Source organism: Larimichthys crocea, chromosome III (assembly GCF_000972845.2).
Source record: "Larimichthys crocea isolate SSNF chromosome III, L_crocea_2.0, whole genome shotgun sequence".
In the NCBI taxonomy this organism is placed as follows: Eukaryota; Metazoa; Chordata; class Actinopteri; family Sciaenidae; genus Larimichthys; species Larimichthys crocea.
In genome coordinates, this window is record NC_040013.1 from 2,643,786 (window position 1) to 2,666,399 (window position 22,614).

At 46.0% G+C, this 22,614-nt stretch overlaps 1 protein-coding gene across 5 annotated transcripts in view; it reads left to right on the top strand.

Annotated features, from left to right (window-relative positions):
* lmx1bb (LIM homeobox transcription factor 1, beta b) overlaps positions 1-22,614 on the top strand; it is a 47,162-nt gene that overhangs the window by 18,975 nt on the left and 5,573 nt on the right. For all 5 annotated transcript variants that reach the window (XM_019274608.2, XM_019274609.2, XM_027272947.1 and 2 more), the window contains one exon: positions 20,935-21,167. In XM_019274608.2, the coding sequence (XP_019130153.1) occupies positions 20,935-21,167 (233 nt within the window). The remainder of the gene's footprint in view (positions 1-20,934; positions 21,168-22,614) is intronic.

The following is a 22,614-nucleotide window of genomic DNA, read 5'->3' on the forward strand; positions in this document are numbered from 1 at the left end:
TTGAAGTTTCTCCTCGCGTTGCCTTCTCCCCATCAGCTGAACCTTTGGCCTCTTAGCATTTTTATTTATTAGACAGTCCCTCACATGTAGAAGATGATAAAGTTGACACGTTACAGGCAGTCGACGCTTTCGCACGTCCAAGTAGAGCTCTTTGTTAAACACCCCCAACAAATTTGAGCTTTACGTTCGATGACACTTACATGCCAAAGGAGTTTGCTCATTGGACGGCAGCCAAGACGCAAAAAAAAGAAGAAGCCAGACCAGATCATTATGATCTTAGTGTCAGTGAAGCAAAGTACCGACAGGATTATTCGGTGTTTACTTATCTCGCTCACTTTTTTTGATTTACAAATCTCTTCAATCCCTTTTGATTCATTTCTGAAACTTGCTGTGTTTTAGTGTGTGTGGCACATTTCTGCTGGTTAGCTACCTGGAACATTTCCTCTGCTCTGCCAGTATTGCTTTTTCTTCTTCTTCTCTACTAAGAATCTTTGTCAGGCAGCCGGCTAATGTCCAAAAAGGTCACCCGCTGTTATGATTGAAGCGAGCACTGGTGGTTTGACCCGCCACAACAAAGAGTTATAGGTGGCCGGTCAGCTTGTCAGTCAGGTTGGGTGGGTTTTTTTTTTTAATCATTTCATCTTGGCTGGGGGGCTCTCCTGAGACCCCTGCAACGTTTAGCAGTCTGCGGCTCGGGACCCCGGGGCTCGTCTAAAGCCCCTGCCTGTATCCGTGCTGCCATTATTAGCTCTGCTCTCCAGAGCACACCGCTCATCTCTCCCCCGAGAGGGCGGCTGAGAAATGAAGCGCGCCGGCTGGGCGCGGCAGCGCAGGGCCAATAGCCCGACATGGAACAGTAATTACTCCATTGATATTCCTCACACAATAACACTGTCATCTCTCATTTGCATAACCTCGCTTTGGCTCGCCACGGCAGATGAATGCATATGATCTTGTCAAGGGGAGGGCTGCAGGAGTTTGGATGGCACATGGAGCGGTGAGGGTTCTTCACCTCTTCTTCTTCTTCTTCTCCTTCGAGGTGCCAGTTTTGTTTCAAACACTCTGGATAAACTGTTTGATTATGATTAAGTTAGCACAATGAAAGAGGAAACCACCTTTCAACTCTTCCATATATATATTTATATATACACAGCGCTCTGTGGCTCAGCTGTCTTTGTGGTATTAGAACATAAACAACAAAATGGAGAGAGGAGGCTGTGGCGTATCAGGTTTGTAACAGTGTGTGAGTTGAGAGAGAGAGAATGAGAGTGTGTTGAGGGGGTGGGGGTGTCAGCGGATGTCATAGGGCCCTGTCTCAGTCCTTGGTTAATGGCCATTGGTCATAGGCTGTCTCCCCTTTATTTCTTTTGCTCTCCTGCTCTATCCTTCCAGGTCTCCCACTGGAGCAGCGCCCTCAGGCACCGCATCATTTATTGCTGTCAGGAGTCACAGGGGAGAGGGGGAGGAGGAGGGGGGGAGACAGGGAGAGAAGATGTGCTGCAGAGAGAAGCCAATGGAGGCGATGGGGAGAGGCAAGGCACGCTAGACTGTCAAATCTCAGCCGTTGAATATTTAATGGAGCCTGGAGTGTTTATTTAGTTAGCCTGTCGATTTTTACCGCTCTGTCAATAGCGGCTCCCGTGTAGCCTGCTGATGATCTTTAGTGTCTCTTCCCCCAGGAGAGGCCAGGCACTAAATGCAATTATGGATTTTCCTGCACCGCAATGTGTTTGATATTTTTACTGATCTAATTTGCAATCTGGTAGTTTATTGTTTGGCATTTTAGTGGCGCTCAAGTGGCGAGGCAAATTTGATTTCCCCTCATAATTCTTTATAACTTCATTAATGCTGTTAGCACATTGGCACAGATCTTAAATAAAGCTCGAGAAATCATCGCATGGATGAATGCATTCCTCATTTTATTGTCTCCGTGCCCCATTCTTTTTACTGATTCTGCTTCTAATTAAAAATCATCCTAGTGGTGTACTGTCTTTGTGAAATATGAAATCATAATCGGATTTGAATGGCTCCCTTCACAGAGGCATGCGTTACTCGGATCTGTTGTGGGCAGGGCGAGGACCAGGATCCAAACGGCTTTTTTCCTTTCAGTGGCATTCGGCAGCTTCGGAGACAAATGAGGGTATTAGCAGCAGAGCAACAAAAGTAACAGAGGCAAAATAATGCGGGTGATTGTCTCCGGGAGAGACAGCGGCGCTTCCACGTGTTCCCGTGGAGCCGCGAGGATTCTGCAGCCCCCCATGACGGATGTGTTAGTTAGAGGGCCAGCATTAGCTGTAATGCTGTTAGCATGTAGCCGCGTGAGTGATGTGCTAGTTAGATGCCCAGCAGTAGAGCTAATGGTGTTAGCGTGTTGAGCCTTCAGAGGGATGCAATCGGTTAAGGCCGTGATGGATGAGTGTCGTGCCGCCGAGGCCTGCGAGCCTCCTCATTCGCCAAAGCTGTCAGCTTCTTAAGTGGACGCGCACAATTAGTGCCGAAATCAGAGACTGCTTAATCTGATGGCAGGCTTAACGTTCGGCAGAGAGGGGGGGAAAGAAAAAAAAGGCTCATCTAGCCGGTGGTGAGTGAATGATGGCCGCTGTAGAAAAGACGAGTCAAAGCGGTGTAAGGGAGAAGGAGCTGATACACATCTTTTCTCATTCAGCAAATGTACAGTTAGTAGTACACGATGCTGAGGCTCGGTCCTGGTTGAGGAGGCACTGATAGAGGAGAGCTTTACTTTAAGAACTTTATCCCCGCTTCCTCTCTCCGTTTTCAGATTTAAAATAAAAAACCGCCTTTGAGGGGATTGAACGATCTGTCGTCGCCGCACTTCTCCGCCCGCTGAGTGACAGACAGACGCTGTCGTGGAAAAGCAGCGTACGCATTCCACTTCAGGGGTAATGAACAGGGCGCATCGCACAGACATATCCGTGCATCATTGAGTTTCCAAAACAAACAGAGGGAATATCAAAGGCACGAGGCAGTGTGTGCAGCCTCCACACTCAAACCTGTTCTCAGCAGCTGTCATTACAGGTCCACACTATTATTACTGGCTAGAGCAAACCGCAAATCACATTATTGTGTCTTTGTGATATCTCATTGATCCAGAGGTGAATTGAAGAAAATCTATTTATTAATTGTTATTGGATTCGGAAACTGTTGTTTCTTTGGCTTTGTCTTAATTACTCCTCAATCAATCAATCAACCAATTACTTAATAACGTCTTGGAATTTCTATGACATGAAACACGATTAGTTTGCTCAGGCAGGATTTGAATGAGACGATTAAGGCGGTATTTGTACGTCTGAGGTTTAGATAAGCTCTCTGTGAGATGATGTGATTTATTTACAGGCGCTGCCGTAAATCTGTCTACCAGCTATAAATCCCGAGACTCTTAATTGGGATTATTACCGTTTCTGATGACTCACTCAGAAAAGATCTTTATGTAGCTCTCTCTGCAGTGTAACCATCAGTATTTCCTACAACAGAAAACATATTGCTTTTATTTGCAGTAATCCCTTACAATTGCTCCCGGGAAGGCCCAAGTTTAAACACACAACTTTTATTTTGTAAAGACTTTCCTGACAGCAGAGATCCCCCTCTCTAATTGCGGACTGTCATCAAACCGGCTGCAACTTTCGCCCCCTTCCACTTCTCCTCGCATCACTTGTGGTTTACAGAGGAGCGCGGCCCCTCTCTCTCTCTTTCTCACTCCCTCTCTGGGTCAAATCATAATGATATGAGCCGGGATGAGAGATGTTTGTGCTCCGGCTGTGTCTGAAATTCATTGTCCTTATCAGCCGGGATGAGACGGGGAGCGAGGCTGAGGAGGATTTCTCTCGGAGCAGGAAATGTCATTTCTCTGTAATAGTTTATGATTCATCCCTCCACCTTTGACTAAATAATGAGGGATGACAATTAGAGCGGACCATGGGAGTAAGAATCAAAGGGTTGAGATTCCCCTTGCCAGAGTCGGGCCCTGTCTGAGTGTGCTTCCAGCAAACTGGATCCAGATGTCAGGGTATGTGCTGCTGCTGCTGCTGCTGCTGCTGCTGCCACAGCCACACAACGGGCTCTTTCTGCCAGCCAGCCGGCCACTCAGCCAGCCAGCCAGCAAGCCAGCGAGCCAGCCAGCCAATCTCTCAACCTCCATGCTTGCAAACATGACAGGAGACTCTCCCGGTGAGAGCCTGGGACAGAGGGCCCCGATCCAAATAAAAGAATTCCATCTCACGACCCTCACAGAGCCAAGGGCTGCAAAGTCTAATCTCTGTGCATGCTGTGGTTCCTCTAACCTTCAGTCTCTTTCTTTCTGCTTGTTGTGCATGCATGCAAAGAAAAAGAAAAAAAAAACACTCTGGAAGCTTTTAGCAGGTGTAATATATTTGCAGGTTGGCACGAGCACGTTCTAAGAGTGCCAACAGATATGAATTTTATTTATGTGCTCTTTAATTACCATCCAACTTTTTTTTTGCAGCCCACGTAGATCGTGAGTGATTTCATGTGTCTGTTGCTGCCGGGGAGGATGAGGAGGGGTGGTGGTGGTGGTGGTGGTGGGGGTGAAGTCGAGTGGGGTCGGGTGTTGTCACTCAGCGCCTGGCGGCTGAATCAATGGTCCGGTGTGTGTGTGTGTGTGTGTGTGTGTGTGTGTGTGAGCAGAGAAAAAGGCCAGCAGAGCGCTATTGATATGTTTAACAAATTAGCCCTGATGACGGCAGGTGTGATTGTGAGCGCAGCTCTGGGGTCAGCTCGTCATATGGTGGCTAACAGACACGATATTGCTGCGTGTCCTGATCTCTCCATTCCCTCACAATGGCATTAGGGGCACCCCAGGGAAATAAAGAGTCCCACTCCCCTATCCCCAGTGCTCTTCAAATTAACTCCCCAGAAGGTTAAGCTCCCTGATTCATAATTATTCAATCCCTCCACCACCACCACCACCAGCAGCCCTCTCCACATCCACTTCCCAGCCCCTCTCTCTCTTACTCTCCCTGCCACTTCTCCTGAGTGGCACTTGGCTTTTTGTGGGAAAGCCCAGGAATTAGATTAGCTAAGCCTGACCTGTGAACGTGCAGCCACAGATGACGGGAGAGCGGGATTGGACTTGATCTCTGCCTGTCTAGCTGTCTCTCCATTCAATCTAGCTGTCTGTCTCTCACACGGTGCGTTATTGCTTGCGAGCGTCCCTATGGATGAGACATTTTCAGCCGCAGTTATTCCTGCAATTGCATATATAGCCCTCCGAGGAGCGGCCAGTGTCAAGAGTACATCTCACTTGCATGGACATGATTTGAATGATGGGAGGTGCGATTGGCCTTCAGTTCTCCCCACGAGGGCTTGTGACGGTCTCAGTGCTGGTCTGCTCATTAAATAAATGCCAGCATCGAAGGAAACGTAGCGACTGTTAGGCAGAAGGTAGAAGGAGAAGCCTCTGCACAAACTGTGGATGCGACGTCCGAAACAGTCTCACATGATTGCAGTTTGAGGTTCTTTCCTCTTAGAGTATTATTTTTTCTTAATATCTATGATCTTAAGAGGAATGTTGGCGGTGGAAAGCAATGCGCTCTACTGCTCTTAAAAGCAGTTTCATTTGAAATAAAATGCACCAGGATTATCCATGGTTTTTAAGGAATTTGCTTTTTTTTTTTTTTCCCTGAGCTCACTTAGAGTCTGGATTTCACTGGAAAACAAGAAGTCAAGAAAGCGAAACCTCCAAAACGCTGAGTGGTTATAATGACGAGAATTTAGGACGCAAGCGTCAATTAAAATCCAAAATACACACAAGCCACTTCTTCTGAGCCTGAAACTCACAAATCACACACACACACACAAAGATGCTCTCACCCTCAGCACTTAATAGTTAATAGTTGTCACACTTCTCAATCAGTGCAGGTCTTCTTGGTGGAGGTACCGCCTGCTCTCTGAAGTCAATTGGGTTCCTCTTGAGGCCTCCGAGGTAATGTAATGAGGGACCACTCCGACTGAGGGGCCGGGGGTTCCTGTTCTACTACAATCACATAATTAATCTCCTGATTCTACCACTCACCGTGTCATGACAGATACGTTTGTGTTTGGTGCATAATGGTGAAGTGTTCTGCGCTTTCCCCGCGTGCCTCCGTTTTGGAAAACGGGTTATAAAGCCCATTCCTTCACGGCCTGCAGAGGGTTTACGAACAAAACAACTCTCCCTTTGGGCCCTATTAGGAGACAAAGAGAAACACACACACTTCTCAAGCAGGTACCCTAATAATATGTCGGCAATTTAGATAATGACTGGGAGTGAGATAAACTGAAGTGTGTATTACAGGTAATTGGATCTGCAGTGTGTTGGCTACCTAAGCATATATGGGCTTGTGTATCGTGAGCCGGTTCTTCAGCTTACAAGGGGCACGAGGAGATGGACTGTCAATGATAAGTATTGTAAGGCTCTCTGGCATATGCGCTTATAATGGCCGATTTGAGATATTTTATCCGTCATCAGAGCCCGAAGCAAATCAGAACAGGCTTTTTCTCGGGTATCTGGCTCCGGACACGGCAGACTTTACATCATTTCTCCTTTAGATCCCCGGCTCCTCTCGCGAGCACGTCCAGTTAGTCGGAGGATGACAAATACAACACCCGGGGCTGTCAGAATGATCAAGTTGAGAGAGTTTTTTCCTCCAAGGTGAAGCCTAGAAAAGTTGGAGCCATAATGAGAGTTGTCAAGCCTGTGAGGTGAAGCGCGGAGTGTATAGCAGGCAAGGCGAGGTGAGGCGGTGGGAGCGAACTCAAAGGGTGCCTTTGGGGGCCTGGTGGGCTGGATCTCCTTGGCCTTTAAAGAGATTACCTTGGCAGTGTAAGGAGCAGGTCTACCCAGAGGGTTTAGAGGGAGATAGGCCAAGTAGCCCATTACCAATACTGCAGAGGACCCTCACAAGCTTCATTAATAATCTGATGATGAATCACTTTAATTGGACCTTTATAGCTGTTGCTTAATCCCTCATCTTCTCAACTCTATTCTTAACGGGCTGGTAGTTTGTTTTTATTTCTCGCAATAATATTTGTTTTAATTGATTAAGTTTTCGTTACTTATTTCATGAAGGATGAGTCGGACGAACAGGAATCGCGGCTGACGCGACGACTTCTTTAACGGGAGAGCTCCTTTCCGTTTTTCGACGTGCTTAATTTGCCTCTCTTTGTTCAGATATGTCCATATGGTTCAAAAGCAGTGCCTGTTTTTAAGACTACACACAGGGTCAGATTTCTCCCACTCTTAATTAGATGAGGGATGGTCTAATTAAATCAAATTCATTATCCTCAGCTCTAGAAATCAAGAGGCTCTATTGGAAATAAGGTTAGGCTCCCCCTCATCCATCATGCCCTAACTAACCAATTTACGGGCCAGCCTTTTGCATGAGGCATTATTACCTTGTCATAAACACTTACCTTTAAAATCCTCGAATCAAGCCGTGATATGCTAAGCTTTTATCACATTAGTTTGTGCTACTGTGTCAGCCTCTTTCTGCCTAAGATAAAGTAGGCTCCCAATAATTATATTAGCCACATAAGGCAGAGACAGTGCAAACGACTGCTATTTAAAGCCGGCTGATAATTCTGTATAATTAAGACATAGTACAGTTCCTGACGCAGGAGAGGGATCGAGGGCTTTTCTGTGGCCAGACAATGAAAAACACAACAACTGTTTTTTTTATTTATTTCTTGTTTTTGGTGCTGTAGACTAAAAAAATCTCTCCAACATCATCGTTTATCAGCGAGGAGAATTTCACTCCTGCATTCTCAACGCCGCCGTTGGCCACAGTGTCTCATTCCTGCAGCTGTGAGTCACGAGTCACCCGGCGACCATTGTCTCGGAAACACAAAAAAAAAAAGGCGACCATCACGATCATTCCGAGCAGCGAGAGAGCCGTTCATCATTGATATCACGGATGCCCCAAAAAATGATTAAAACTCTGCATTTTTAATGAAGTGTCGCAGCACCGGTTCACTGTTTCCATCTTTGCATATTTATATCTGATTAGCGTGGGTTTAGCCTGGGAATAGTCCGCTTAAAGATGAGAGTATGCTGCTGCTGCTGCTGCTGCTGCTGCTGCTGCATAAAATTTATAACCAGTCCACCATAGGGCCACAAGCCCTTTGAAAGCCGTGCGCGGTGGTGGAGCCATATTCTCAAACACATGAGGCCTGTCCTCTGATCTGTGTTGGAAAGTGAATTAGTAAGCTCCATTCTAAAGCCAGTGATAGCAATGGGCTGAGAGCAGTGATTTGTTGGCAGTGTATATTACAGCCCACGGTCAGGGAGGGTGGGATCAGAGAAAGCGTGTGTGTGTGTGTGTGTGTGTGAGGGATAGGACAGGGGGCCTTATCACTCAGTGTTTACTCACAGTAAATTGAGTTGAAATAATAGTCTTTCTCTGAGGCCAAACAATGGAGCAGGCTGCAGGCCGAGGGCCCAGGCTGGTGCGGAGCTGGCCTGCGCCACTTCAAAATGAAAGGCTGAGCCCGGGGGCCATGAAGGGAGGAGGAGGAGGAGGAGGAGGAGGAGGACACGGTGGTGGTGGTTGTGAGGCGTGCTGGTGGTGGTGGTGGTGGGAGCCTTTATGTGGACGGCTACACCAGTCGCGGAGCAGACACCCCTCTGACAGGCACCTGGGTAGGACAGAGAGAGGAGCGTGGAGCTGGGAGAAAGAGAGAGGGCAGGGGGTGGAGTGATGAGGCCTCGGGGCTCCGTCATTAGGTTGGTGGTGGAAAGGAAGATGACTGCCCCGAGGACAAGAGGAGCGACAGGTCCCGGTGGGACGGAGACCGCCACCTCTCATTCCCCTGGGTCTGCGCTGGGGACTGGTGGGACTGGTGTCAGGCTGTTAGCCCCCCCTCCTCTTCCTCGCTGCAACATGCTCTCATAACCTCTGGCTATGGGTGAGCACCAGGAGTCTAACCTACAGAGGGAGTGTGTGCAGAAGCAGAAGCTGAAAGAGAGAGCACGTCCACGCAGCACGTAGACCCTCCTCTGCCATTGTTTCTGCGTGTGTGTGCTTCAGCTGCACCTCAGCTCTGCCTCTTCCCCTTCATTTATCATTCTGCAACATAAAGTGCTGCCACAGCGATATAGAAACAGCTGCTTTTTTCAGACAGCCACGGAGAATGGGCTGCACCCCCAGCACACAAAGACACTCCTGGACCTAAAGAGAGTGTAAAATTGGAGGGTGAATACAAACCTTTTTCCTGGCTGAGAGGGCTGACCGCGGGGTGTCACTGCGGCGGGAGACATTGTCATCGTGTCCGAAGACAAATAAGCATCCATATCGGCCCGATCATGTGTACAATGAGCGGCGAGATCGGCCCTAATGTGCATAACTACAGCTGCTGCCGCATCACACACTCTCTTGAGGATTCATATCAGGCGGTTTAACCAGACCTTGTATGTATGACTCATCCGAGACACCTGTGAGCTTCGCTGCAACACAATGCCAACTTATTGAGTCCCGAGCTAAAAGGGAAAACAAACCCCGTCAGTGCTCTGTTAGGGGTCATAACGCAGTCACTGAAGGGCCGCCGGAGGGCCACAGAGTTGACTCGAGGTAAGCGCCTCAGGGCCGCTTGCAGATACAGTCGAGTTTTCTGTGTGTGTGGGGGAGACCAGACGTGCCGTGCCATGCTTCACCATTCCACTCCGTGCCTTAAAGGCTCCACGTGCAGAAAAGGGAATTTTGTCAAACCTGTTCTCTTCCAGCTGGAGAGAACAGAGATTTTACACTCCGCCAACCACATGACAGAGAAGTGCTCGGTGTGTGTGTCTGTGTGTGTGTGTGTGTGTGTGTGTGTGTGTGTGTGTGTGTGTGTGTGTGTGTGTGTGTGTGTGTGTGTGTGGGAACAACAGAGGAAAACAGAGAGAGAGAGCAGAGAAGGGCATCAGACAAACTCCTCTGCCAGACCTCCTGGGGCTAAATGCATGCTTGAATACTTTAAGACATGAACAAAATAGTTTCACAGTAACATTAGCTGCTACGATGGAGAGAGAATTTCCCTTTCAAGATTAAACACACAAACACGCACACATACAACGCAGGCTGCAGCAAGTCCAGACAATTCATTTATTGTTCTTCTGAGGTCATTTGTACCTCTTGTGGTTGTGTGGAATGTATATCACAGATAACAACGATGAAAATATCAACAGAAATGTTAGGCGCTGCAGGTGTTTGCTTTACAGCTAACAGTAACGCTGAAACAACACGGCTCTGCTCTCCGTAATTCAGACGGAACGATGATTTGTTCCTGAATCTCCGAGCATCATTGTGCAAATAAATACGTATTTCTGCATAAATGTTATATATCATAGGTATTTATCGGTGGATATGTTGCTTTTATCATTATGTGTGCCTCGGCCAATCATGGAGGACGCTTTAGTTTAGTAAAAAGCAGCATTACTGCTATAAAAAAATATTTAATTCCAAGTCAAATCTGCTTAGTTTTAAAAATATATATATAAATAAAAGCACTGTGACTTTTATACTGTTATATATTATATTATTAGTTGTATTTCTCTGTATTTAATCAAGGTGGAGCTAATTTTATATCCCATTGGCTCATTTAAACAATGCATCATTTTTACAACATCATCATCTGAAATGTAGTGGAGTATAAAGTGACATTCAATGCAAATTATAATTATAATAATCAAGTAAAAGCACCTTAAATTTGACTCATGTATTGTGATTTTATTCTCTCTCTCTCACAGCATCACGCACTTAATAAAATCACGGCCCCCACCCTGCAATTTTTTATCAATTATCACCAATAATCTGGGAACCGATCATCATTTTGTGTATTTTCTCTTATTTAAATCAGATTTATTCATCTTAGTTTCTCTCTGTATTTTTCCACTGGTCATCCACGCCCCCCCCCTGCAGCGCTTCAGTGGTTGTATAACCCCCCAGGGGGGGGCCGACCCCTCGATTTAAGAACGACTGGATTAGGTAAATGTAGTTAGTCACGTTCCATCAGTGGTTGTTTGGAGTATTATAAGGAGTATAATCTCTAATAACCCAATTTTTTTATTCAGTTTGGTGTCATATATTTTCCCCCCTAGTCGTCCCCCTGGGGGGTTATACAATCCCTGCAGGGGGGGCCCCGCCCCTCAGTTTGAGAACCACTGATTTAAGTAAAAGTATTTAGTTACATTCCACACATTCCATATTGTAGTAAAATAAGGAGTATAATCTATAAGAACCTATTTCCTTTTTTTAAAAAAAACAACAACTATAAATCAGACAGCAGTTGGTGTGATTACAGAAATCAGTGTCTAATTTTAATCAGAAATAAAAAACGACTGCGTTGTTGTTGCAGATTAATTCTTAATTGCTCTCTTGATGTAAAATAGAATATCAGGTCAATTACAGTAAATTTAATTGGATTACTTTTAACACTGTGTGTGTGTGTGTGTGTGTGTGCTCTACCTTCATTTCAGACGTGACTGACCGACCCACGGTAGATAAAAATGAGAGAGCAACTTGGCATTTAAACACAGCGTGACTCTTTAGTCAAGCTTTTTATTATTTTATTTTATTCTTCTAATAGAAATTCATCACCTTTATGTCTGACTCCCTCGGGAAGGCGCTCTTAAATCAAACCGTTTGGGAAAGAATGTGTATATTTTAGAAAACGATGATGCAAAACGACCTCTGGAATTTGTAGGTGGTCTCCATAATGTAGCTGACGGTCTTTAGTGAAACAGCAGGTTTTGGGTTTGCTCTGCGGTGTGTGTGCGCCCCTCTGTCTGTTTGACACATTCCAACACTGCACCCCTTCTCCAGGGCTCCTAACTACCAGTCAGTCGCCATGGTTACAGCCATACATCCCTGCCAGCCCTTCACACTCAAAGACATATTTGTTTGGCTAGTGTAGCTACGTTCCCTGACAAAAAAAACACACAGCTTTTTAGCATAACACCTGCTAATCTTGGGATTTAAGCTCTTTTGAAGAGGATCGCTGATCAGAAATTCAAATATATTATTTGAATGCTAATCTGAATGTTAATCCCTGCCCGTCCCCCCCCCCCTCCGCGGGTCTTAAAGCATCCTGTCTTTCAATAACAATGTTTATTTTTCATTTGCTTTGCCTTTTTTTTCATTTTCTCTCTCACCCCTCGCCCCCCTCCCGTCCCTTATTCGGCTGTCTGTTCCCTCACGGGTACTAAAGGTGGACTCATCTTTTAAAGTATGCGGTAATCTGCAGAGACGTTGGATTGTTATCACTGGTTTTGATGAGAAATGAAGTCGACGATGAGGGGTCGCTATCGGTTCTGCTTAACTGATGCATCAGACGCTGCCAGCTTCTGATTTTTAAGATTCAGTCTAATTTTCTGACGTTCAGAAAAAAGGTAATACCATTTTCTTTTTTGCACCATTTTCATATTAGTTCTCGTTTATTTTCCTCGATTGCTGTTACCGTTTTCCCGAGCTCTTATCTGCACGGTGATGTATCAGCTGAGACAGAGGAGCGGCTGGCTGATCTTAAAATTATGTTTTAATTCGGATAAATAAATGAAATAAAGGAAAAACAAAAAGGAGAAGTTAATGAAAGAAAGACAGAGCAGACCAAAACATATACATCCTTACAAAAACTACCACTGCTTATTGACTTGTGTGAGTAGTTAACATGGCGTTACGTCAGCCTGTAGCTGTCCTCGTCCAGCTTTTGTCTTGGTTGAGACGCGCAGACAGAGAATCAAGGGCAGCAGGATCACAAACACATGAATCCGGATCTTGTGAACAACGTCTAATTCCTGGTTGCCTCACATTCTCTATCCCCCCCGCCTCCCTCTCGCCTCCTCAAACTAATTTTGGGCTTAGACTGAATCTCTGTTAAGTAAACAGAACCCCCTTCATACAGGCAGCCTCCATCACAATGATCTGCAGATCATCTCTGCCCATTAAAACCTGGGCAAACACTTTACTTCACACCAATATACTAAAGATTGGAGGAAGAAACACACAAGGGCTTCTCTTTTTTCTTTTTTTTTCTCCTCTCCGTCTTTCCCAGATTGTCTCTCTTTCTCCTTTTCTATCTATTAATCCAGTATCTTTCAGCCCTGGTAAACTCCTCAAGATGGACATTGCTTGGTTCAGGGTGGAGAGGGGTCAAGCTCCACTGGCCTCTGCACAGAGCTGTGGAATTTTTCATTAGTGCACAGCTGGGTCACAAGTGGCTCCAAAGCCGTCTTAATATTGTGTAGGCCCACAGATTAGGAGTGCAGAGAAAAGAAGCCAAAGCGTGATGCTCTCCACCAGACCCTGTCTTTGCATATTTGCAGACTTGTGCTTTAGAACACCTCATATTACTGTTTGTTTTATTTCTTAGGACCCAGAACCTCTGGGTCAATAGTAATTATAAAGCCCTCCAATCCAAATGTTGTTTTTTAACCATTCCAGCGCTGAATCTGTAAGATGAGTCCATTTATTTTCCCACAATAAAGAAAGTAAAGTTCACTCTGTGATTTAATCTGATCTTTGAGAACTTTTTGTTTTTTTGGACGTGAGATCATAATTGTTTTTATTTCTCCGAATCTGATATAAGCATTAAGATTAAAAAAAAAAAAAAGACTTGTGTATCTGTGGGCAGTTATAGTCAGCAGCCATAGCTCTATACCATGTGATAGCCATTACACTTATTGTAGCCATCACTCTCTTCTGCTCTCCCAGCTCTTTCAGAAGCAGCAATCACTCGCGGTGGCTCGTCGAGAGCGGGCCAAGCCCCTTAATGGCGGGCTCTGCTCCACCTCACGCAGATTAGCTTGGAAGGAGAGGACGAACAGAGACCCATTGATAGAATTATTTAAAATATATATATATATAAATAAAATGTCTGCAGATGATTTTACAGGTGCCTTTAATGGGGAGCTGTGCAGAGATTTTCTGTCCGCGTTGTAAACATGTCAGATCTCCGAGCGTCGATGGCTTCTTAGCGCAGTGACAAAAGGCAGAGCGCGGCGCGTCAGAGCAGCCTTGTAATTCACAATCTTTTCATTTATTTGCTCGAGGATCAAGTCCGCTTTAAAGAGCAGGTAAAGAATAAGCAGGGAAATGCAAAAAAAAAAAAAAAAAAAAAACGTACATCTTTACAGTCGTCGTTTCCTCGCTCAGACGGAGCGTTGTTTGTTCTGAGCTCTAAAAAACTGAGTCCAAACGCGATGTTGCACTCATTTTACATACTCGGGGAACGCCAGCTGTCCAAACAGACACACATCATGTGTTGCCTGCCTGCTTACTCTTGTATTTAGATGTGTACTTAGCCTCCTCTGCTGCCCAACACACTGTCCTTTTCACTCCGTGAGCTTTGTTCTACCTGTGTGGCTGGTTGAGGATTATTTCCACGCTGTTTTCCCACTGGCTCATGAGCAGATCCACGTGGCTGGAGAAGCTTCGATCCACCTCGATTCTGCGAGGCAGCTCCCGGCGTGTCGCCTGTTTTTTGGGGAGCTTTGCATAAACACGTGGCCTTTAAAAACAACAAAATTATGAAAGATATAATCACTATTTGCATGTTTATTAGGCTCTTGGAGTCGGTTACGCGTGAACACCTCACACTGTCTCTCTCTCAAACTGTCTCTCAAGTGTTGGGTAATCTGCAAAGCACACAGCCGCTGGAATGAGATCATTTGAATAACGACTTAAGGGTTAGGATTTCTTTGTGCAGCTGTGCAGTATAGCGTTATGTACAGATATGTCTGGGATGTCTGTCTGGCCGGGGGACTCGTCACATTCCAGCACATAGGAGCTCATGCCGCCATAGAAATAAAGCGGCCATATTTATTTTCACAATAGCGGACGTGTGGGACAGACGATCCAGGAAACACTTCACTCCTGGACTAACTGTAACCGGTGTCTTTTTACAGATCCGCCGTAGTTCTGTTCAGCAGCCTCTTACTAAGTGCGTTCCCTCTGAGGATGTAGGGCAGGTGCATATGCATGCACCAACCAACTCCTCCGAAACATGTCTACGCTATTATCTTTGCTGTGCCAAGTGCAATCAGCTCGTCTCATTCCTCCCCTGTGAGCTCGCGAGGCAGAGCCGGCGCTGCGCTTCAGTGCGGGGAACAAGCAAACCCTGTGGCCAGAGCTGTGTGATGAAGAAGGCACCTTTGGGCCATTAGTGGTGTACACATCTCCCGTTAATGTGTTTTACTTTTACCTGCTGGGAGTTTAATTAAAAAACAAAGAGCCTCAATTTAAAGGCCATTATTATGCTAATGTAGTAAGCACGGGATGGTGATTAAGCAGCTTTTAGAGCTGACTGGAGCTGGCCCCTGGGAGCCGAAGGATGGCACTTTTTATTTGGCTTCATTACTCTCCATGAATCTAAGCTCCAAAGAGAAATGCTGATACTATGAAACAAGGTCAGCTACTCAGATCATTTATGGAGACAGTAATATCAGCCCCACCTTTCTGCAGCCTGAAACTTTGTTCTAGCCTCCTTTTCACGGCCCGCGAATGAATCCGAGGCTGCTCCTACTCACACGTGCAAACTTTCTTTTGCTTTTATCAGACGTCCCTGCTGCAAGCAATCAAACTTAACTCGCATTAGTTCAATTCTATTTTTAAAAAGCAGTGTGGTCAGCATCCACTGTCTGCTGCTTCTAGAGGACAACAGGGCCGTACATAACAAAGTAATTTTCATGATGTTGAGACAGAGTTGAAAAGGCTTTCCCTTCAACATCTGGGCATCAAATGTTTTCTTCTTTTAGCTCGAGCTCTTGATACTGTTGCTGAGAACCAATTTTCACATAGGAAGGCGCGTGTCATGAGGAGCTGAGGAAAGGCTCGGAGCAGTTCGGAGACCTCTGCTGAGCCTCGGAGACGGATATGTCTGTTGTGTTTCCAGACAACAAAACTTGGACGGCAGACGACGATTTCAGTCGTTAAAAATTAGCTCAGAATTTCATCGGGGCGTGTGACGTTTTTTTAGAAATATGCTTTCTTTAAACGAGAACATCGATACATCTCTCTATCTGTCAGCAGCCAGTTAACTTGGCTTCGCATCATGGAAAAAACACGAAGGTAACAAAATCTGCCTAATCAAGGTCGCTCATTGACACTTGTTTAATCCTCGTGTTTTTTGGCGGTATCTATTTTCTAATCCAGCAAAGAAAAACAAATGCTGACCTACATCTTTAAAGGTCGTATATATTTATCCGACACGTATGACGAGTCATCTAAACCTCAGCGAGGATGTAAATAAGTGTATTTCCTAAAAACATCCTGGTGTGCTTAGAAGAAAACACAGATTCGAGACGAACCGGCTAAATCCTGAAATCTGAAGCGAGTGCGTCTGGCCGGTTCCTGCACCACTCGCCCCCTCTCGCCCTGCCCGGCTGGCCCTTGTCTGACCCGCCGGCCTCTCCGGGCCTCAGCTCTCACCTCGGCCGTGATTGGCACGGCCACAGGTTTCCCCTTTGCTCAAACACGAGAGCCCATCTTCAAAGTAATGGCTTACAGCTGCTGCCTGGATAATCCTCATCCCCTCTCTCTCTCTCTCTCTCTCTCTGTCTTTGAAGGGGATGTGGTGACATAATCGCCCTCCGCTGTTCTTCTCCAAATTGTTACGGTGTTTCTCCGAGTGTTGTTCAATAGCAAAAGGGGAGTAGGTGAGACCGTTGCACGTGTTGCTAAATGTAGCATGATTATCAAGCGCCATAAGCAGCTCCATAAACCTCCACCACCACCACCACCACCACCACCACCCCTCTCTCTCTTATTCTTCTGGGTTTCTTTTATCCCACCCAGTCCTCCTGATGCTTATCACTGCGGCAGAAGCATTAAATGTAATGTCTGTAGAAGGGGAATCATTGGCAACATGTGGTGAGAGCTTAAGATGTTGTCACACTTTAAGTTGCCTATAATCTGTTCAAAGGGAGAGTGCATAGTTCTCCAAAGTGCCTGGAAAAGAGGGGTGGAGGTGGAGGAGGAGGTGGAGGAGGGTGGTGGTGAAGAAGAAGAAGAAGAAGAAGAGCAGCAGAGAGGCCGAAGTCTCTCAGCTGCACTTGGCTCGGCTGAAGTGTTCATCAGACAAAATAACTGTCGGTCCCCGTTGGCTTTTCTCTTCTTCATAATGCTCTTTCTCCACTGTGTGTGTGTGTGTTTTTTTTTTTTTCTTCTTGTGCATTTGCTAAAAACACAGCAGCGTGTGGCGTTACAGGCCTCGACTGTGTGATAATCTGTCACGGAGAGGAGGAGAAGGAGGAGGAGGAGGAGGAGGAGAAAAGCGTAAGATAACGTAAGAAAGAACAGACAGGGGATTACAGGTATGTGGACACAGGATTAAAAAGAGGGACGTAATGATTCCTCCGGGAGAGAGAGAGCAATGTGCTGAGACCGGCTCTTTTTTCTTTTTTTTCTCATTTATGAGTCCGGTTCTGGGGGAGGCCTGAGCGTAAATATTGACAGTTCTCTCTCTCTCCCTGCTTGCAAGAGATGCGACCATTGATCCACACCGGAGGGCCCTGATCTGTGCGCTCAGGTGTTGGGGGGAGGGAGGAGGAGGTGGTGGTGGTGTTGTCATGCTGGTGGTCTTCTTTGTGGAGACTTGGCTTAAGGGTTGCTGATCGGGGCTGCCTCTCTGCTGCTGCTGCTGCTGCTGCGACACCGGGAGTCATGTTACCCGAGCGGCTGAACGTCCAGAAAGTGGATTTTAGGTGAATACAAGTCTTAGTGCGTCGGGTCACTGGGATCAAGTAGAGGCAGAACGCGGTAAATGATCAGCTAAATCACTTTACGCTCACACCTACAGCACTTTGATACCTTTAAGATCCCGGCAGGGAGCTGGGAGCTCCTAACGTTATCAGCGGTAGCCCCTGTCGATGTGTTTTTCTAGATATAAAATCATCATTTACATCTTCTCCTCTGTCTCCTGTTGGCCTGGTCCCTCAAACCACTAATCAGGTAATGTTGGGGAGGTTGAATGGCGTGCCTCCCCCTGGTCAACCTTCACTGCTCACACAGTGGTGTTGTTTTAAAGAGCATTCTTTAGCAGCTGAACTTGGAAAGGTATTAAAGTGGGATTAGGCTCCTCCACAATCCACTGCTTGTGTCATTCAGGGAGTTTGTGTTCTCCTCTCCCCACTGCCACCTCCCCACTCCTCCTCTGTTTGATTGTGGCTAGCCGCAGGAGTGGGACTGACTGTGCCTTTCAAAGGAGAGGGGTAGGGTTAAATCCCTAGTCCACTGCTCCCTGCTAATTCTCCTTGTTCCTTAGAGAAGGATTTACTTCTGCTGCCAGCTTCTCAAAGGCCTTCTCTGCCCATCCGAAAAGTCGCCGTTGCCTTCCTGTGGAGGTGTGGTTGCCATAGAAGGGGCGTCATGCATGGCTATTCCATCTGAACCCCGCTGAGAATGGGGACCGGGGACTGAAAACAGGCAGAAAGTCCGGATTAGACCCGAGGACAAAGCAGGACAGGAAGATTCCAGAAGGGACGAATAGGAATTACAGCAGCAAAAATAATGCAAAGTGACAGAGAGGGGAAATAGAAAAATAATGGCTTACAAGATTAGACTCGGCGAGGAAGAAAGAAGAAAGGAAAGAGGGCTGAATGAGAATGTTTTCATCGAGATGAGAAGATTTGAGAGAGCGGTCGTCGGTGAATGCGGAGTCCTGGACGTATCGAAACCGCTAACAAGTCATTTCCTCAACTTTCCTCGCTCTCTTTCTCAGCCTAAGCCGGCGATCATTAGCTAAACATTCGAGTTCGAGCTGGGAACTCGTCTTGACAGATTCATCACCTCTTTTTCCCTGATCCCAGCATGTAACACGCTAATCCCTCTAAAAACTAGAAACAAGCCCCCGAATTATTAGTTTATCTTCACAGGAGTGCGTCGATGTGAGGTTTTTTTATTTTATTTTTTATGATTAATAGTTTAATAGTTCTTCTTGTCCTTTCCGGGTTTTTTTTTTTTAAACGTCCCATCTTGGAGGTTTGTTTAGAAGATAGATCCAGGTTGGCAGGTCACTTAAACTAGAAGCCCGCTTTGTTTGAGAAACATGCCAACATTTTCTTTTTCAAAGGGATTATCCTCGAGGTTTTTCCATAGTTGAATAATAATCTTCTTAACTTATTGTAATAAATGAAAGATTAAAGGATTTCATGAACCCTGTGAGCGCCAGTTTCTGATATCTTCGTTGTTTTGCTGTTGCACCAGGGTTAAAAAGAAAATTAGACGCCGTTTTTTTATTTCCCGCTCCAGATACGGGTGGTGATTTTGATCAGAACGGATGAAACCGGTACAATAACCCATCAACCCATGCGATGTAATTAAGATCAAACCTTGCTCTCCCGATGCTGATCTGATCAGAGGCGGAGCGCTTCTTTTTTAGAAAGCTGCGCAGACGACTAAAAAAAAAACACTGTCTTGTTTCCAGCGTGCATACAGCTGCTCATACACATCCACGTCCATGTGTGAACACACACACGCACACACACGCGCCATATCAGTACTCAATCAGCACCTATAACAACATTACCATAACAAAACCATCCTTTGGTTTCCCTCCGCTCATATTTACACATTATATTCATCACTATCGCTCATCCCTGTCCCGAACCAGCAGATGATGTCAATTGCTCCTCTTGCTGCCTCCCTGCCTTGCACAATGAAATAGATGTTCACCACAAATAGATAGGCGGTTGCCAGCTGTCTTCCAGACCAGGGCAAACAAAGAGGCCGCTAATAAATCCAGCTTTACGGCTGGACAAGATCAACCACACTCCCTGCCTTCTTGCTCCATTTAATGTGGCTTCTTCTGAACAACAGAGGACGAATTAAATGCCTCTCAGTCACCAATAAAACAATGCAAACATCTTCCTGAAAGGATATAAAAGAAGATGGAGGCGTTGTCTAGGAAATGGTGATGGAGGCAGTGTTGCGCCACAGAGGCGTGATATTAGACAGTAAGATGAAATATGAACAGACCAGAGGGCAGCCCCAGTAGTCGGCGATGAATCACGCTCTCTGATATGGTGTCTGAGGCATGTAGAGTATGGTGGATATGAAAGAAATGTGTAAAATGTCAGCGGAGGCTTGATTGGGATCATCAGGATTTGGTGGTCACCGCACTAGAACATGATTTGTAAAAGAATAAAAGGGGGTCTGGGTGCCCATGACTGAGCTCACTTGGGAATGACACGGGGGCCCGGGGCCCACCCTAGACATTTTTAACAGATGAGCTGCTTGCCAAAGGAGTCACCTCCTTGGCTGCCCACAGGATCAGCAAGCCAAGTTGACTCTTAAATAAAGCCACACACCTCGCCAAGGAAAAGACTGAGGCGCTTCAGCTGAACTGCAAAAAAACACTCATTAATATCAGATAGATATTAGCCACCATAAGGGACTGGACCAAGACCAAGAAAGGTTGTATTGAAAAGTTAAATGGCTTATCACTCATCAGTGTTCCTTTTCTTAAATGTTTTTTGCCGGTGTCCAAATGTATTTTCTTATTTTGCTGTGTTTGGGTTGTTTCTGGGTCTCAACCTTTGGGCAGTGGGTATGTAACCCAGGGCGCGACTCGTAGCGAACCAGGATCCAAGATCGTAAGCACGCATCCGTTGTCGAGGTTCAGGTTGGAGCGGGCGACTTTGAATGTTTACTGACCCCGGCCGACAAATCCAACTCTGTTCTGCCTTTAAGCCAAGCTGCTGTAACTTTTGCTGGACGGCGGCCACTGTGGCCAACATTAGCCACCATAAGCTACCGGTCATACCAGACCAAGAAAGGCTGCAGCAGCAGAACCCCTGAGTGTTTTTAACTGAGCCAAACTGCACTTTACTTCTTTTGAATTTGACTTTTCATATGTAAAAGAACTGATGCTCTATTTCCTCTTTCAGAAGTTAGACAGTGTTGCTTTAAAAAAACAAACTAAATTGAGTTAATTTCTCTTCCTCTGCAGGTTGTTTGCGACCAAGTGCAGCGGCTGCATGGAGAAAATCGCCCCCACGGAGTTCGTGATGCGCGCTCTGGAGTGCGTCTACCACCTGAACTGCTTCTGCTGCTGCGTGTGCGACCGGCAGCTGAGGAAGGGCGACGAGTTTGTCCTGAAGGAGGGCCAGCTGCTGTGCAAGATCGACTACGAGAGGGAGAAGGACTTACTCAGCTCGGTCAGCCCGGATGACTCAGACTCAGGTGAGCGCGCCCTCTCTCGCACACCCTCTCGCACGAGGGTGAGAAACAACACCGTGGTGCTATCATCACATGGCACTAGGGTGTTGTATTCTGTATGGCCTGTTCCATCTCTCTGGTAGCCAACATCCACCATAATAGATCTGGTTTTAGTGCTTTGGGAGTGATATTAAAAGAATCATTTGTCCTTTTGCCAGATCATATGCTGGAACATCTGAGATTTTTTAGAGATCTTGCATGCGGGCCAGGCAGTAAAAACATCTAACATGGCTCCGTCTGCAGCTTTTCAATGGCCGATCCTGCAGCATTCTAATTCAAGCGGGGGGGCGTAGGTTTATGATACAGTAGGAAGTGGAAACAGGACGGAGCCAAGCCACCCTGTATTAATGGCTCTCCATGCGTGGGCAGGGCCTGGTGCTGGAAAGAATTAAATCACTGTATCATGGTGAGTGACAGAGGGATTTGGGGGCCTTTCTGCAGAAAGCCTGCTCCTCCACTCTTATCAGCTCTAGTGTTCCTCGCCTATAGCCTCCACACACAATGAGGCATCTCGCCAAGCCTCACTGTTTCACTACCATTGGCCTCAATTTAGCATGCCAACAAAAAGCGGGGGGGGGGGGGGGGGAATTTGTCAAATACATCTGTGCCTGTGTCAACTTTTGTCAACTTGTGGGAATATTTGCTCTCGCGTCTCTCTTCCTCGTTCAATTCTGCGTCTCGGTGTATCGAGCACGGCGCGTCCTCTTTTGTGCGACGTCTCCCGAGTTTTTCGAGACGAAGAGAAAGTGTTGACATGAACAGAGGTTAACCCTGGCATGTGGAAGATGAAATGTAAGAGTGTGTGTCGGTGGAGAAATGTAGATACTGATCAGATAACAGGAGACACTGAAGCATCATGCGTGCCTCTCCTCACAGCCCCGAAATCATCAGGATTCATTAACAACGCTGCTGGTTTCCATTTGGAAACACGTGTTTTCAAACCCTGCGTTAGACGGATTGTGTTTTTTTTATTCATTCATTTATGTTTCATGTTATGTTTACATAGCTTTGTGGCCTTTCTGGCAGGTGAAAGCCAAAAATATGAGTCACTGCAAATATATTTCACGCTGGAAGTCATGCCACAGTTGTTCTGCTGAAAACAAAAGTTTAAAATCAGAAGAATAAAAAGAAATTCATTTACACGTGATGGAGGAAAAACGGAGTAGTTAATGTGTGTAATAGCTGCAAACAGCAAAGCTGACTTTAATGTAAAAGAAAATAAACTAACAGGAGTTTCGTTAATAATAGAAATCTAATAAAAAGCGAGTTATTATTTTGGTTTAATGGCACGTTGTAGGATAGAAGCATAAAAATTACGCCGATTTTACTACCCCAAAACTGTAATATCCTGCTGCTGACAGTAAAAATCTTGCAATCCATATGAAAGTTGTCATTATTACAGGGGGGGGGC